The sequence below is a fragment of the Hylobates moloch genome, unplaced genomic scaffold (assembly GCF_009828535.3).
Source record: "Hylobates moloch isolate HMO894 unplaced genomic scaffold, HMol_V3 SCAFFOLD_9, whole genome shotgun sequence".
Classification (NCBI taxonomy): domain Eukaryota; kingdom Metazoa; phylum Chordata; class Mammalia; order Primates; family Hylobatidae; genus Hylobates; species Hylobates moloch.
Genome location: NW_026652284.1, coordinates 14,083,214 through 14,101,332, shown reverse-complemented (window position 1 = coordinate 14,101,332; position 18,119 = coordinate 14,083,214). Strand labels below are relative to the sequence as shown.

At 47.7% G+C, this 18,119-nt stretch overlaps 1 protein-coding gene across 4 annotated transcripts in view; it reads right to left on the bottom strand.

Annotated features, from left to right (window-relative positions):
- Positions 1-1,182: 1,182 nt before the first annotated feature.
- TMEM51 (transmembrane protein 51) overlaps positions 1,183-18,119 on the bottom strand; it is a 69,757-nt gene continuing 52,820 nt past the window's right edge. For 2 of the 4 annotated variants that reach the window (XM_032759002.2, XM_032759001.2), the window contains exons 2-4: positions 11,196-11,270; positions 5,990-6,527; positions 1,183-2,334 (exon numbers count right to left, since the gene is read on the bottom strand). In XM_032759002.2, the coding sequence (XP_032614893.1) occupies positions 1,917-2,334; positions 5,990-6,333 (762 nt within the window). In that variant the 5' untranslated portion in view covers positions 6,334-6,527; positions 11,196-11,270 and the 3' untranslated portion in view covers positions 1,183-1,916. The remainder of the gene's footprint in view (positions 2,335-5,989; positions 6,528-11,195; positions 11,271-18,119) is intronic. The other 2 variants (XM_032759003.2, XM_032759006.2) reach the window with 2 other exon arrangements.

Genomic DNA, 18,119 nt, shown 5'->3' with positions numbered 1-18,119 from the left:
ACACCCCAAAAGGTGAGAGCTCTTCCAGAAAGTCATTTCTCAACTCATCTGGGTCCTTGCTCTTCTCTTCTATTTTCTTCCCATTTATCCTCTGGTTGGGAAGAAGCACAGAAAAGTAACAGGAAAGCAAGCCCAGCCCAGAGACATGAGACACAAAGAGCCATGGGTCGGCTCAGGAGTGGGCCGGGGAACAGACCAGGCCTCTGGGTGTCTGTCCCATGCCACAAAGCCAATCCCAACATCTCCCCTTTTAATAATATATTGCATAAGGAAAGTGAAAGTTTCGAACTTTAGTCACTGCTGCCAATCTTGAGATAAACAGGTGACTCGGTGCCTGTCATCCCTTCCCCGTCCACCGGAGCTTGTTAGGAAAACATCTGGGCCTGGGAATTACTCTTCCAACCAGGTTGACACAGACTCCTCAGCAGGCTGGCTCCATGCCCACCAGTAGCAGGAAGGCTTCCTTTGGACTTGGGTCTGTTTTCCCAGACACTCACTCCACGGTCAAGACCCTGACCCCAGAGGTCTCCATTCCCCTCCTATGTCCCATCTTCAACAGCTTGCGATCCCCTGGGCATTTCTTATTCATTGCACTGCTTTTCTGGGCTGCACAGACTCACTTTCCCCCTCCAGGGGGACATGCTCACCCACCCCCACACACTTACGTAGCCTGTCAGTTCTGGGGGCAGAAGACAAGCTGCACTGAGCTTCCTCCTGGGCCAGTTCTCAGGAGAGGGAGAAAGGAAGGATGCCTAGACAGGTAGAAAGCTGCTGTTCAAACAACCAGAACTTTCTTTTGGGCGCATGGGTTGACAGGGACAACCCCTGAACTCGAGAAGTGCAAGTCTTCATTCAAAGTCTGGAAAAGCTCTTTACACTGAAATGTATGGGGGGGTATGTAAGAACTCAGGCCTTGGAGCCAGGCAACCTGGGCTCAAAGCCCAGCTCTACCGCTTACTAGCAGCGTGACACAGGGCACTTACATTAACCTAAAGCCTCTGTGAGCTGACCTACAGATGGCATTATTACCAGACTTGGGTCCAGACAAAATGGGGTGATGTGTGAAATGCTTAGCACAACACTGGGCATAAGTATTCAGTACATATTAGCTATTATTATTGCCATTTTCTCCTAAGAAAGTCAGTATTGGAAGAGCTGCTAAAGTAACTCAGCACCCAAATGTACTACATATAAAATATTTTATTACAAAAAGCTCCATTGCATGGCATTTCGAAAAGAACAGAACATTTCCTACAGTTTTCTTTTCTTTTTTTTTTTTTTTTTTTTTTTTGCTGTTACACAGAAGAGACTAGTTAAGTGTACCATTTAAGACTATTATGCATCACGTGCCTAAGTTCATCAGGCCTTAAGCCCTCAAAGAACAACAGCATCAGGGGCTCTGCGAGAGCGGCCACCTGAGCCTCACCGCTTAGTTCATAAAACAGCCCTGTGTCCTTTCTACAAAGCCAGGTCGTATTTCCTACCCACAGTTCAGGACTCCAGCGTAGACAGCAAACACAAAACTTGTTTCCTTTTTGAAACAAAACAGTCTTAGTAGAAGCAAAACAAACAACCGCAATCTAAACCAGCCGCGAGGAACCCTTTCCTAGCTGGAAAGGAGAATGTGTCGCCTGTGATTCGGAGTGAAGAGGATGGGAAGATGCCTGTGCCACACCCTTGAGTGTGGTCCACAGATTCACCAGCTCCAAGGCAGCATCTCTTTCCAAAGCACCTGCAGCAGGAGGCTGTGTGGGGCAACAAAGTCACTCCCGATACACAGAATCCCCCCCACCATCCAAATGGCTCCATGCACAGCTGGTCCCTCTGCTTCTCAACCGTGGCTCATGTGGCTTTGTTAGAGTCTTGGGGTCGAAAGGTGTGAGAGACAGGAGGGAGCGTGGCTCAAGTGGGGCCATTCAGTCGGGCGGCCGGGTGTCGGGGGCCTTCTCCTGGACTTCATCATACTGCGGTGGAGGAGTCAAAGGCTCTATCGAGGGAGGAGGGATGTTTTTGTCCGGGAGGTTGATCCTAAAGTCTTTGAGGTGAAGCTTTTCAGATTTAATCCTTCGAACTTTCAGCGGTTTCAGTCGTTTGGCCAACTTAGAGTTCTGCCTGTCAGGGGGGTTCCCGGGGCTGGCCTCCACGTCAGCCCTGGTGGATGTGGGGATGGTCTCGTCAAGCCCCGTCAGTGACTCATAGGACGGGAGAGAGATGCTCAACCTCGGGTTCTGCTCCTCTCCCCTTGCTTCTGAGTAGTTTGTGTTCATCACTTCCTCATAGCTGGGGACATAGTACCTTGAGGCAGCCTCCTCATCCTCCTCTTCTTCCTCCTGACTGCAAGAAGACACACAGACAGGGAGAGTGTTAGCCTGCGCTCAAGTCATTCAAAATCCCAAAGAGATGGGCTCCAAAGAGTCCACACACAGCAACCTTGTAAATAACAAATGGGTCTTAGAGGCAATAAAAGCAAACACTTCAAGTGTTTACTATGAGCTGGGCTCTCTTCTAAGTATTTTAACAAATATGAACCAATTTCAGATTCCTAACAACACTATCAGTTAAGTTCTTTTCATGCAAGACAGGTGAGTCCCCAGATTGGGGCTTAGCCTGGTAGGGTTCTTGGCTTCATCCAGGAAGGAATTCAAGGGTGAGCCAGTGGCGTAAGACCACAATTCTTTATTGAAGGGCACTGCTTCTTGTGGAGCAGGGCTAACTCATAGGCAGTACACCCAGAGTCAGCCACATAGGGGCTCTTGGAAATTGTATTTATACCCACTTTTAGTCACATGCAAATTAAGGGGTGGGTTAATGCAAATTGAGGGGCAAGCTATTTAGAACTTCCTAGGAAAGGTAACTTCTGGGTCGTTATCATGCAAAGGGATGGTAACTGCCAGGTCGTTGTCAGGGCAATTATAAACTGTCATGGCACTGGTGAGAGTGTCCCATGATGATGAGCAATGAGGGCAGCCAGGGATCACCCTCGTTCCCGTTTGCTGGCTTTGGCTAGTGTTTTTTTAAACCTTATCTCATCTGGACCACATCCTGTTTTGGTCAGCAGGGTTATGATCAGAAAACAAGTCCTGCCTGTTTCCTATCTCACTATTATTATAATACCCAATTTATAGATGGACTGAGATACATCAAGATTAAGTGACTTGGTCAGACCTTCAGGAAATGGGAGGGCAGGAAGTGAACACTATACTCTCAACTACTCCACCATGTTATCTGGGTGTTAAACCTCCTTTGCCTTTAAGGCTTTCCCACTTAGCGACACACTGGGTGAGCTATTCCAATGCTCAGCTGGGTCCTTTGGTCAAAGGCAACACAAAAATGTACAAAGTTGCTATCGACGTTCATTAAAATGGTTGTCCCCAGGTAGAGAAAGAATATCTGAAATATAACATTCATGTGTGTCTCAAATTATTCTGTAATTTTATCTTCCAAGTTTATCCCAAGACTCAAAAAGATCGGGTCCTCTCAGCCTTATTCTCATTTGACTGTTGAAAGAGAAAACCAAAAAGTCAGGATATTTTCTACACATTTGTCGGAATTAACGCCAATAGCCACTTTCCAGGACCCTATACTTGAACCTGTGGGGTGATCATGGACAACATCAGAAACCTCAAAGTCTGCCCTGGTTTTCCTCCCACCCTCCTTTAGGAATGAACTCAAATGTGCTCACAGCTAGGGTGTGGAATGATGAGTGATTGATATTTCTTCTTTGTTCTTTTCTATATTTCTCAAGTTTTCTAGAATAAGCGTGTGTGATGGTTAATTTTAGGTGTCAACCTGACTGGCCATGGTTGCCCAGATTAAACACTGTGAGAGCGAGGGTGTTTCTAGAAGATACTAGCATTTAGCTCAGTGGGCTCTGTAAGGCAGATTCCCCTCCTCAGTGTGGTGGCACCATCCAACCCATGGAGGCCCTAGATAGACCAAGAGTCAGAGCAGGCAGGAATTTGACTCATTTCTCCCTGCCTCACTGCTTGAGCTGGGACATCTCATTTCATCTTCTCCTGCTCTCAGACTAGGATCTATGCCCTCACCTCCCCTCGTTCTCAATCAGGCCTTCAAACTCAGAATGAATTATACCCCTTGCTTTCCTGGGTCTGCAGCTTACAGATGGCAAATTGTGGGACTTTTTGGCTTCCATAATCCCAGGAACTAATTCCTCATAATAAATCTCCACTTAAAAAAATATATATCCCTCTGGTTCTGAGTCTCTGGAGAACCCTGACCAATACAGCATGTGTTATCCTTTGTTATCAGAAAATGAGTTTAATTTGGAAATTGTATTTATACCCACTTACACCCACTTTCAATTATGTGCAAAAGTAAGAAGTGGGTTAATGTAAATTGAAGGGCAAGCTATTTAGAACATTCTAGGAAAGGGACGGTAACTTCCAGGTCATCACCATGAAAAGGGGTGGTAACTGGTAACATTGGAGGGCAGAAATCCCTTCAATATAATGAGATTTTTTTTTCTTCTGGTGTATACCCACAAGTGGCATTGCTGAATCATTTGGTAGCTCTATTTTGAGTTTTTTGAAGAACCTCTAAACTTCTCCATAGTGGTTGCACTAATTTATATTCCCACCATTAGTGTACCAAGGGTTCCCTTTAATCCATATTAAATTAAGAACAATTCCCTTCCCGTTGTAAAGATAAGAAATGCTTGTAGAAAATTCAAACAACACGGAAACATCTAATGAAGAAAAGAAAAACATCCTGAATCCTTCTACCTGGAGACAAACCACTGTAACATTCTGGTGTATACCTTTCCTACCCCTCTCCAATCCCACAGCCACAACATTTGATGGGACCATAACCTGACCAAAGATGCTGTTTTATATCCTCCTTTTCTCATTGTTGTGGATATGGTCCCACATTAACAAATATAGATCAACAGTGGCTGCATAGAACTCCATTGAATAGGTACGTCAGGGGCTGTCTATCTTGATCAATATAATAGGCAAAAAAAAGAAAAGACATCTTTTTGCTTGCATTTCATGACTAATGAAGCTGAACAACTATTGGTTGAACATCTATGGAATATTCATAACCTTTGTTTCCTATTGGTATATTCATCTTACATATTCATTTCTAAGAGCTCTTTTTATAATAGGGATACCAACTATTATCATATGTTCCCCAATGTATCACTTATCTTTTAAATTTGTTGGTGGCATTTTTGCTCAAATGGAAAATTGCTTCCCAGCCATTACAAATTAAAGCGTACAGAGCATGCTGGGGTGAAGGGACAAGCAAATGTGCTGGCCACCCCAGGCCCTGTTCAGTGCCCCTGGGCGGGTCAAAATGCTGGTTCACTTAAGAGTAATGGCCTCCAGCTCCATCCAAGTTGTTGCAAAAGACAGTTTTTTTTGTTGTTGTTTTTTTTTGAGACAGAGTCTCACTCTGTCACCCAGGCTGGAGTGCAGTGGCACTATCTCAGCTCACTCACTGCAATCTCCACTCCCCCGGGTTCAAGCGATTCTCATGCCTCAGCCTCCCGAGTAGCTGGGACTACAGGCATGTGCCACCATGCCCAGCTAATTTTTGTATTCTTAGTAGAGATGGGGTTTCACCATGTTGGCCAGGCTGGTCTCAAACTCCTGACCTCAAGTGATCCACCTGCCTCGGCCTCCCAAAGTTCTGGGATTACAGGAGTGAGCCACTGCACCCGGCCCAAAAGACAGTATTTTCTTCCTTTTTATGGCTGAATAGTATTCCACGGTGTAAAAATCTATTGTAATAAAATTTTGGTTTACCTGTAATCCATTTGTACCATGCTATTTGGGAAGCTCTGGTAGAAAAATCTAAAGTTATTTGTAAAATGATAAACTGTTTTGACAGAGGCTTCATGGGCGAACATGAGACAATAAAGCCTTGTAGATGACAGTCTTTTCACCACAGAAAGGTGTGAGCATGTGTGTGCATGCGTGCGTGCCCGTCCCCAATCCGGGGAGGGAAGGGGACAGTCAGGCCTCACCTGTCTTCCTCCTGGGCGTGAGGCCCAGTGCCTGTCGGGTGCTGGACATGGGCCAGGTCCTCGCCCTGCCGCTGCTTCCTCTTGTCCCTGATACTCAGGCAGATGGAAAGCAGCAGCAGCATCACCCCGGCCCCGACCAGCACGTAGGCCACAGAGAAGGTCTTGCTCTTGAGGATGCCGCCACCCACCTCGGTCTTGTTGCTGCCCTGAGCTGTTGGCTTCTCGGCCGCGCTGAAGCCAGGTACCAGGTTCCACATGGCCATGATCACCCCAAGGACCAGCATCCCCAGGCCGATGGCGGTCAGCGCATAGTGCGAGCCGTTGGCCTTGGACTGGGCCATCATGTCAGGGGGAGGAGGGCGAGGCCCAGTTCCAAGAAAGAAAATAAATATATAAAAAGCAGCAGTCACAAGAAAAACCCCTTAAATGCACTCCACAAAATCTCTCGCCCCACACTAGAAAAATATCAGCTGAACTCCTGCGGGATGGTTCCGAGCAATCGCGAGGCCTCCCGTGTGGATGGCTGCGGCAGAAGGGCCTGGAAGGAAAGCAGAAAGAGCAGAGAGGACGATCAGTTCCGATTCCAGACGCTTTGTGAATGTGGCGGCTCTGCTCTTGAAGGAGTTAAGCAGCAGCACCGAGCACGCCGGCTCTGGCTGGGCCTTGCCTTTGATGCATTCCAGATGTCTTACGTGCTCAGGCTCCTCATGCGAGGCTGCAAGAAGGGAGGCCGGTCTGCCCACCCCGCTACTCCCTGAAAAGGAAAAGCCAGACCTTTCCCTGCAGGAGGCCAGAAAGGTCGGAGCTCAGGTCATTAAAACATTGTGTGGAATTTAATGAAGTGCAGTAAAATCTCAGCTCTTGCTGGAGGCTGCTAGGAGAGTGAGCGATGGGATGAATGGGCCACAATTGATGGTTGTAACAGACTCACCTGGGGGACAGGGCCTCAGCCAATGGTATGACCAGGCCAAACAGCCTACTGTCATCTGTTCACCACCCTCAATGGCTCCCTATTTCCTGCAGGAGAAAATCCAGCTTCTTAGAATGATGCTGCTCATGGTGGCCTTAGCCTGGCTCCTGCCTCTCCTGCTGCATCTCCCGGCCTGCCTTTCTTTGCACTACTCACCCCCAACCACCCTCCAGAACATTTCTCTGGTCACCCATAGCTCAGATGCCCCTTTCATGTGCTCCCCAAAGCCTCCAGCAACCACTGCGGTGAGTCTCTCTCTTCCCATGAACACATCATCATCACCTCTAAGCCTGGCACACAGCAGGGACTCAAAAAGTGTTTGCAGAGTTCATGCCTGTAATCCCAGCACTTCAGGAGGCCAAGGTGGATGGATCACGAGGTCAAGAGATCAAGACCATCCTGGCCAACATGGTAAAACCCCGTCTCTACTAAAAATACACACACACACACACACACACACACACACACACACACAGCTGGGTGCTGTGGCGCATGCTAGTAATCCCAGCTACTTAGGAGGCTGAGGCAGGAGAATTGCTTGAACCTGGGAGATGGAGGTTGCAGTGAGCCGAGATTGCGCCACTGCACTCCAGCCTGGGTGACAGAGCAAGACTCTGTCTCAAAAAAAAAAAAAAAAGTTTGCAGAGTCAATGTTGGATGAAATGAATAGAGGCCACATGAAGCCAAAGCTTCTCTGAAACCACATCGAGTTCTCCCTTTGTTAAAGGGGACGGAGGCCTGCACACTCTTCCTCTTAGCTCCTGTGCCCAGCTGGACAAAATAAACCTCCTTTCCATAAAGCAGCTCAGAGACCCTGCGCTAAAGGGAGCAGCCAGCAGTCCTGGGATTCCACAGCATTTGTTGGTTGAGAGTGAGCCAGAGAAGCAGTCACTTAAGGCTTTAGTTTAGAACATTTTCAAGGACTAAGGAGGAGGAGCAAGCCATGCCCCTTGCTAAACCGCTCCCCCATACGTTATTCCTGTGACAGGAACTTTTGCAAAACAGTAAAATTTACAAGATGTTTAGCTGGGCAAGGACCTGTTTTCAGTTCTGCATTCTTTCCAGTCTCTCCAAAAGGATGGCTGACCAGGCTGCTTGAAATCTGATGCTGCGAAGGTATTTTCTTGTGAAACCATGAGTTTATCTGAAATTGGCCACTTTGTTAAAAGATACTCTAAAAATATTTGGAACAACATCCTTTATCAGCTTGAAGTCTGTTCCTTCTTTTTTTTCACTCAACAAATATTTCTTGTGCATCTAACTACCTGCTAAGCAGCGTGTTAGGCACTGGAGAAACAGCAGTGAGCAAGTTAAGGATTAGTAGAGCTTCTAGGCCAGCAGGAAAATGATCTACAGGGAATACCAATAAAGTAAGAAGGAAGTACAGGAACTGTGGGATTAGACAGCAGGGTGTCCTAGCTCAGGGCTGTGGGACATACAGAAAGTCTATGTGGGAGAGGATTCCCACTGGCCTAATTGGGTCTGAACCCTGAATGCACAGCACTGTGTGTGTGCACGTGTGTGAACGCACTGGCTCTGCTCTTGAAGGAGTTAAACAGCACCAAGGCACACTGGCACATGAACACATGTGTGCATACATGTTTATGCACACATGAGCACATGTGCATGCATGCGAGCACCTATGTACACATGCATGCATATGTATGGAATATGAACAGGACATATGCATGCATATGTATGGAATATGAACAGGTAGGTATGGGCATGCGTGTGGCGTGCAGGGCGTTGAAAGGGGATCCCACTGCAGACGGCTGCGGTAGGACCAGATGGGACCATACACAAGGATATTTATTTCTTACAGTATCACTCATGGCCGGCAAAAGGAAGGATGGGGGCTCTGGCAGCCTTAGGAATGCACCGGTTCGACCAAATGGATCTGAGACAAGGTCAGACTCGGAGGGTGGAGAAGTACACAGCCAGGGGCTTGTGCTGGAAGCAGGAGTGATGAAAATATCACGTTCTGAGCACCTGCTAAGTGCCTGACAGGCAGGCCTTGTACCTGGGACGCTGAGAGTGTGGCTAGCAGACTAGTGATTTGAGCCGCTTTAACCTCCTCACTGCCTGCCCTCATTCATTCTCCATTCCAGCTTTGCCTTATGCTGCACGAGAGAAAGACAGGCTCCAGATGTGAGTCATGGGCAGAGATAAAAATGTTGGGATTAATACATTCTTTTTGTCTGATAAACTGTCAATGATTAAAAACAGGTGATCATACTCAGTGTGGGGAAAGGTGTTGAGATGGCAATTTCATGGCATCTTTTTTAGATGGCAAGTTTTGGCATTTATAGAACAAAAGTTTCAAAAATGTTTATACCCTTTGGCTCTGTAATTCCAATTTCTAAGAATTATGTACAGAGATATTCATCACAGCTTTATAGTGGTGAGAAGCTAGAAATTACTTCAACAGCCAATAATCCAGATCAGGGTAATAAATTATGGTTCATGCACTTACAAAATTATGGTCTCAAAGCAGCTAATATATTTTTAAATCAAACAACAAGGTTAAAACAACAGTATGTTCAGCGTGATTCTAATTTTTTAAAAATTCTCCATACACAGATGAATACATGGGAAAAAGCCTGGATGATTGTACTTACATTGAAATGAAAGAGACAATGTATTTTTATATATACACACGTATGTAAAAATCCTGGGGGGGGGTCACCTTTCAGACTTGTACCAATGATTGCTTCTGGGGACGAACGAAACTCGGAAAGTGTACCCTTTACTTTCTATTTCTCTCTTTTGAATTTTCACAATCTGACTGTATTGCTGCATGGTAGCATAGCTGAGTGGTTAAGAGTGAGCTTGGGACCCAGGCTTCCTGGGCTCAGATTCTCACTCTATTCCTTCCCAGCTGTGTGACCCCGGGCAAGTTACTTAACCTCTCTGTGCTTCAGTCTCCACAACTGTAAAAGGGAGACAAAAACCCTCTAGTACCTACCTCATAGGGGAGTTATGATAAATAAACAATATACATAAAGCACTGAGAACAGTATGTAACCAGCACAATAGTAAGTTCTTAAACAGACAGAAGAAATTGTTATTTAATGTTAATTAACGCTTGTATTCTCAATGGGGTAAGATCACCCACAAGGGGCAAAAATTGTTTCTTGGGGACGAGGTGAAAAAAATCTTGGATATTACAATGGTTTGTGGCCCTCCACAGGGCCACAGAATATAAATAGATACACAGGGCATCCTTGGCATTAAACTTTCAAGTATTCCAAAAAGAATGTCTAAAAAGACTTCTCAGGGAGCGCAAGGTGAGGGAAAAGGTTGAGAAACACTGTTGAATGTATCATACTAAGTTTCACAACACTCGGATTATATATTATGATGTTTATAGTTATTTTCTCCGTGTGATGGGATTAACCATGATTTTAATTTTCTTTTTTTTTTTTGAGACAGAGCCTTGCTGTCGCCCAGGCTGGAGTACAATGGCGCGATCTCGGCTCACTGCAGGCTCCGCCCCCCGGGGTTCACGCCATTCTCCTGCATCAGCCTCCCGAGTAGCTGGGACTACAGGCGCCCGCCACCTCGCCCGGCTAATTTTTTGTATTTTTAGTAGAGACGGGGTTTCACCGTGTTAGCCGGGATGGTCTCGATCTCCTGACCTCGTGATCCGCCCGCCTCGGCCTCCCAAAGTGCTGGGATTACAGGCGTGAGCCACCGTGCCCGGCCTCATTTTCTTTTGAGGAGAATAAGAATTAGAAAACAGAAATATCTATGTGTTGCTTTCATAAAACAGTTTTGGTTTTTTGGGTTCATGGCAGGGTTATGTGTGCAACGGTGGCATAAACTTGTTCTTCAAGTTCAGCCCTCTCTTTGGGGACCGTGATCTTGATGGGTTTATGGGGTCTGTGGAAACCCAGCTCCCAGCGGGGCGGCTGGTCAGCTGTTTGCCCTGTTCCTGGCTTGTTGACTCTGGACAGCACCCGAGCTATATTAAGCATGGTGTTCTTTTCCTTTCAAAAATATGGAAAGAAGCTAATTTTGTGCTTAGAGGATTTGGACCACACGGCTTCCAATATGTCCCTAAAACACAGTAGGCTTGGTGGGCAGTCTGGGGTCCTGGCTTGGCCAAACTCGACCTCTAGACCCTGGGGTTGGCCCCATCACTGCTCACGTCTGAGGAGGCCCTAAGGGAGAAATGAATGATTCTATATCTGAGTTTTTAAAGAAAAATTATTAACCAGTTAGAGAGGTACCTACCTGTTGTTACTTGAGGAGACTCAGGGCAGGCCAGAAGGCAACTCTTCATGCTAGAGTCTTGAGTTAAAGATCCACCTATAAAAAACCACAGAGATGCAGCTTTCTAAGTCAGCTGTGAGCATTGCAATTGGAGTTACATGTGGGGGAGCCATGTGTTTTCTTTGTTTTTTAGGGGGAAAAGGGCAGGGGTTAGGGTAGGTATCTATGCAAGACAAGTGGTACCAGAAGAAGCCAGAATTCTGTACAAAAAATATGAGTTGCAGAAGGATGACAACATGGTAGCTAACATTTATCAAACTCTTTCATGGTATTACCCATCTTAGACATGTGCTCCAGAGAATATCAGAGGAAACACTCTCAGGTCATCTTATAAGGAACGTGTATACCTTGACACCAAAACTAGAAAAGGACAAGGCAGGAGAGGAAAATGACAGGCCAGTCTGACCCACCAGCCTAAACAAAAATCAGCAAATGGAATCCTTCCTTCCTCTCTCCCTCCTTCCCTCCTTCCTTCCTTCCTTTCGGAGTCTCACCCTTTTCCCAGGCTGGAATGCAGTGGTGTGATCTCAGCTCACTGCAACCTCCACCTCCTGGGTTCATGCGATTCTCCTGCCTTAGCTTCCCAAGTAGCTGGGACTACAGGCGCACACCCCCATACCTGGCTAATTTTTGTATTTTTAGTAGAGATGGGGTTTCACCATGTTGGTCACGCTGGTCTCAAACTCCTGACCTCAGGAGATCCGCTTGCCTTGGCCTCCCAAAGTGCTGGGATTACAGAAGGGAGCACCCAGCCCAACCATATGTTTAAAAAAGATAACACATCATAATCAAGTTGGGTTTATCCCAAGAATGCAGGGTTCGGTTCAACATTAGAAATTGGTCCCAGGAGAAAGGATAAACCGCAACACTGTCACTCTGTGGAGTATTACGTACGCAGCAGTGAAGGTGAGTAAACTGCAGCTGCGTGCACCAGTGAGGACGATCCTGACAAACATAATGTTGAACAGAAAAGCAAACTGCAGAAGAATACACACTGCAGAAGTCCACTTAAATGAAGTTCAAAACCAGGCAAAACCAAACAATACGGTGCTCTATTTTTGTAGTATTAGGAAGAAATGCAAAGACTATAAACTAAAATTCAGGACAAATTCAGGCTACCTTCTGGCCAGGCACAGTAGCTCACACCTGTAATGCCAGCACTTTGGGAGGCCAAGGTGGGAGGATCACTTGAGCTCAGGAGTTCGAGACTAGCCTGGGCGCTAGGCTATAGTGAGACCCTGTCTCTACAACAATAATAATAATAATAATAATAATAATTAGCCCAGTGTGTGGCTCACACTTTGTAGTCCCAGCTACTTGGGAGGCTGAGGTGGGAGAATCTGCTTGAGCCTAGGAGTGAGCCCTGAGCGTGCCACTGCACTGCAGCCTGGGTGACAGAATGAGACTCTGTCTCAACAAACAAACAAACAAACAAACACACACACACACACACTACCTCCTGGAGAAATGAAGAGTACTGGTACTGGGGAGGGGAACAGTGAAGGGTACGTGAGCGTTTTATTATACTATTCCTTACAATTCACATATATCTTATATATACTCTTTTGAATGACTGAAATAGTTTGTAACAAGAATGTCCAAAAACCCATCGGTGTGTTTTTATTACTCTTAGCATAAAATCCAAATTCCCTGGCCATGACCCTCAAGCCCCACCAGCCTGGATGAAGCTCCTGTCTTGCTGTCACAGCTCGTATCTCTTGCTCACCAGCCCTCAGTGGTTTCCTTTCTGCTCCTCAGCAGCACCAACTACTTCCTACCACAGGGCCTTGGCACTTGCTATACCTACTGCTTGAAAACACCCTTCCACCTGTCTCTTTTGTCTGGCTACTTATTTATTTCTGTATTTAAAATTTTTTTTAAAATTATTTTTAGAGACAGCGTATTTCTTTGTCACCCATAGCAGCCTCGAACTCCTGGGCTCAAGTGATCCTCCTGCCTCGGCCTCCCAAGTACCTGGGATTACAGGTACACACCATCACACCCAGCTAATGTTTTAATTTTTAATTTTTAACCTTTTTGTAGAGATGGGGTCTTGCTGTGTTGCCCAGGCTGCTCTTGAACTCCTGGCCTCGAGCGATCCTCCTGCTTCGGCCTTACCAAAGTGCTGGGATTGCAGGCATGAGCCACCATGCCTGGCTATCTGGCTACTTTTTAGTAGAGACCTCTGTCTCTCAGCTCAAATGCCACCTCCTCAGTGAGCACCTCTCTGACCACCCAATGGAAATGCCCCTCCGTCACACAGCCACACTTGGGTCTCCTGCTGAGTTCCTTGCCTTTCCTTCCCATGGGTGATAACGCATTGCAGTCAGTAATAATCTCATTTTGAATTCTTGTTGGCTCCCTGTCTCCCCCACTGGAGTGTGAACTCTCTGAAACACGGTTCTTGTCTGTCTTGTCCATTGCTTGCTCAGGCCCCAGCACCGCATGCCAGGAACTTAACAGGTACTTAGTAGATATTTATAGAACAAACAAATGAATACCTGGCAAGTTTAAAAGTTTAACCAATGTCTCATATCAATGGGGGGAAATTCGCAGTCCGAGTGTGAAGCGGAGAGGATTAATAAAAGCTAACTTGCAGGAAGATCCAGATACTCAAATCTTGTATCCGTATGCAAATAATTTGCCGGCAACATGAGAAAAATACGCAGAATAAATGTGATTTCCGTTGTGACCTGACAAAGTGACTATCAGTATTCCCTGGTGGGGCTGGAGGTTTCAGCGGCTGCCTGGCCTTTGCAGGTGGAAGTCAGCAGGGGACATGGGAGCCTTTAGCCTCACTGCTCCGCGCTGGGCAGAGGCTCCTTCCACACCTGTGCACACCCTTAGCCAACCAGAGCCGGCAGGGAGGGGCTGTGCAGTGGGTGTGGAGGAGTGGGGGCCAGGGAGGTAGGCCCAGCTCCAGACGTCAGAGTGGCTGAGACCTGAGTGGGGCCATCACAGCCAGGCACATCTGGATTGAGTCTCCATGAACTTGAACGTGAAGACGACGACTGAAATAAGATGGGGCAATGGAAAGCAGCGCTGCCCCGGCTGAAACGGGGTAAAGGGCCCAAGCATTGATGGCTGGGCCTTCCGCTGCCTCTTCTCGCTGAATTGCAGAAACTCTCCAGGACACAGTTTAGAAACTGGGAATCGGATCTAGACCCTCCCGTGACCACTGAGTGCTGTGCTGCGGCCCCAGAAGGTGCAGTTGCAGAAGCGCCCAGCCCAGTTGGCTTCAGTGGGAGGAGGTCTTGCCAGTCGGAGGCGGCTGGCAGTGCTACCAACCCCCGCGACAAAGGGGCTCCTTGAGCATTCTCCCTGCACCGACCTCTTCCTGCCAAGCTGCATAATTGGGAAAGGGATCCCCGGTTCCACCGGGCTGTGCTACATTCACATCACAAAGGAGGAATTCAGTGGGGCTCTCTCTGCCAACTTTCGGCCCACAATCACTTTTGTCACAATTTCCAGTCCCATGCAGTGGGGGTAGGAAGAAAGGTGCTGAGCCCCTGCTCCTGTCCTGCTTGGGAGGGAGTTTCGGGCCACCTCCCCACGGACCAAGGTCAAAGGGTGTCAGGTTCCTGTTTCAACAGAGCACCAGGGATCTTTTAGACTGTGCACTCGGGAAAAACAAAAAGCAATGTGCAAATGAGGCATAGAGGCAGGGGAGCTGGGAGGAGGGCTGACCAGCTGGAGAGAGCTGATGGGAAAAAGAAGGATGTTAAGTAATATACAAGGCAGGGTAAGAAGAATAATGGTAACAAGAATAGCAGTCTCCGCAGCAGCTATCATGAAATCAGCAGCAGCTGACGCTCAGCGTGAATCAGGTGCATTCCTAAACTCACCCGATCCTCACCGCCACCCTTCAAGGAATGATCCGCCCCACCATCTCGGAGTCTTGGACAGGGTAAGTAATTTGCCTTGGGCCACACAGCCGGTTAAGTGGCACAGTCGACTCATAATCAAATCCACCTGACTGTGAAGTCCACCTGTGCCTGCACTGTGCAGGTTCCCACAAAGCTGAGTCCCTGGGGGCCACTTTCTGGGCAAGGCACCCAGGTTCCCAGAGGTGTTTCAGGACAAAAGTGCGAGGGAGTGACAGGTAAATGTTTCCCTCCCTCCCTTCCCTCCCTCCTTCTTCCCAGGGGTGTTTCAGGACAAAAGTGTGACGGGGTGACAGGTAAATGTTCCCTTCCCTCCCCTCCCCTCCTCTTCCCTTTCTTCTCTTTTTTTTTTTATTTTTTGACAAGGTCTCACTCTCTCATCCAGGCTGCAGTGGCATGATCACGGCTCACTCTACCCTCGACCTCCCAGGGTTAAGCAATCCTTCCACCTTGGCCCCTGAGGAGCTGGGACTACAGGCACACACCACCATGTCCAGCTAATTTTTGTGTCTTTTGTAGAGAAAGGGTCTCGCTCTGTTGCCCAGGCTGGTCTCGATTTCCCAGGCTCAAGCGATCTGCCTGCCTCAGCCTCCCAATGTGCTGGGATTACCAGGCATGAGCCACTGGACCTGAACGTTTCTTTTAAAATGACTTGTTGAAGATTTAGATTTAAACAATTCCCGGCCCATCCCCTACTGTATGCCAGGGGCTTTGGGGGATACAGAGATACGTGAGACAGACTTTTACAATCCAGCAGGAAGACAGGCGATTCTTCCCAGCAGAAGGGAAGTCAGCATCAGAGAAAGAGTCAACGTGTGTTGAATGCCAATTCTGTGCCAGGCCGTCTGTGGAGCTCTTTATGTGCATCATCATTTAATAGTTATTGGTTCTATTTTATAGATAAGGACACAGGTTCCGAGAGGGAAAGTAATTTATCTAAGATCACACAGTGAGTACAAGGCGGGGGTAGGGTATGCCTGATTCTAAAACCCATGCTTTTAAACACCAAGTAGCACTGCCAAAATGGAGCATGTCCAAAGAGCTTCCAAAAAGAGTGACGGATTCAATTTGAGGAGGGCAGGGAGAAGGAAGATATGCATGCAGCTCTGCAGGGCCTTGAGGCCTCTGTGGCCTTCCTGTGGGTGGAATTTGGGGGTAAGAGATCAGGGTATTCCAGGGTGAGGGCTCAGCCTCAGTAATCCCACAGCAATGGGAAAGTGGGCATCTTCCAGAACATGTCATGGCTTACAGAGAAAAGAGGCAGCTTCCCTCCCCGACTCCAGACACAAGATGTCGGTGAATTGTATAAAACGTGACATCACCAGGGGCCTTGCTAATCCATGTAAGTGTTGGAGAAATTAAGGAAGACAAGTTCATCCTGAAGATTCCAGGGACCAGAAGCAGACGCAGTGAGTTCATGAACCACACATCTTTTCTTGAGGAGCTTGACATAGTGTCTTTCTCTAAGCAGGTGGCTGGTGTCCAGCCTTATTTAGAAGGCTGGCATGGGGGACCCAGTCACATTCAGTATTTCTTGGGAAATGTGACATCTCACATTTCAGAGTCTTCTTCTGCCAGGATAGCACTGAGGGATGCAGATCTCCTGTCCCCATCAGCCCAATGTGAGTCTGACACCTCGAACCTTCTCCACGCTCCGGCCATCGGTGTCTCTGTGGATGACATCAGCAGCCCTCCGACCCTGGCAAACAAGGCTAAGCACAGGCTCTGACCACCAGCCAGACCCCCAGTACTCCAGTCCCCCAACCCCCAGCACATAGTTAGGACACTGACACCCCAGGCGCTTTCCACAATTTAGCTCATTTATCCCACCCAACAATCATATAAGGGAGGTACTGTTATCCCCACCTCTGTCCACTGTATCAAGGAATACGCTGAGGCGCAGAGAGGTGGAGAAACTTGCCCAAAGTCTCAGTTTAGTAAGTGGCAGCCTCTGTCCACAAAGCCCCCTTGTTTAGGCTGTCCTCATCCGCGGAGCGGCAGAAAAGCCAGCCTTTCCACCAAGGCAGGGCAGAGTTCCCACCAATGAGGTCTTGCTCTCTCACCCAGGCTGGAGTGCAGTGGCGCGATACTGGCTCACTGCAACCTCTGCCTTCTGGGTTCAAGTGATTCTCCTTGACTCAGCCTCCCAACTAGCTGGGATTACAGGCATGCGCCACCCCACCCGGCTAATTTTTGTATTTTTAGTAGAGACGGGGTTTCACCATGCTGGCCAGGCTGATCTTGAACTCCTGACCTCAGGTGATCCATCCGCCTCAGCCTCCCAAAGTGCTGGGATTACAGGTGTGAGCCACCGCACCTGGCCTAGGCGGACAACTTTGGAGGCTTAGCCTTGGAATCTGAAGAGTGGGAGGATTGGGGGCCTAGAAGAGAAGCTGGAACCTGTTCCACGTTGCTGCCTGTGGTCAGTGTTCCTGGTGGCCAGCCAGGCTCGTGTGAACCTCGGTGCCATCTGGACTCAGCATTTGTCCTTGTGTGACAGGCAGTTCTGGACACTGACTGAATTCATTTGGTTTGTCTTCCCCAAGGGGCATTTTGCAGCAAAAAAGTAGAGAAGGGCAGAGATGAGAATTTATCAAATCAGGGACTGCAGAGGGTGCTGGTGAGTATCCACTCTACCTGTCATGCCGTGGGACTGGGAGCCTGGGCTCCAGATCAGAGGCCGGGTTTGTATCTCAGCTCTGTAACTTAGTAATTACCTAGACAAGACAATTCTTAGGGCTCTCAGTCTCAGCTCTGTCATCTGTACAAAGTGAATTTTACTGGGATCTACCTCACTGGGTTTATAAGTGACGAGCTCAGAATTTTGATTACGGGTGTTTATTCATTTACCCAACACAATATTAACTGAGCACCTACTATGGACCAAGGCCTGATCTAAGCACTGAGGACATAAGAAACAATCAAAACGGACAGAAGGCCTTGTCCCCACAGAGTTCACATCAGAGTCTATGGTATGGTAGCAGGTAATACAAGCTAGAAG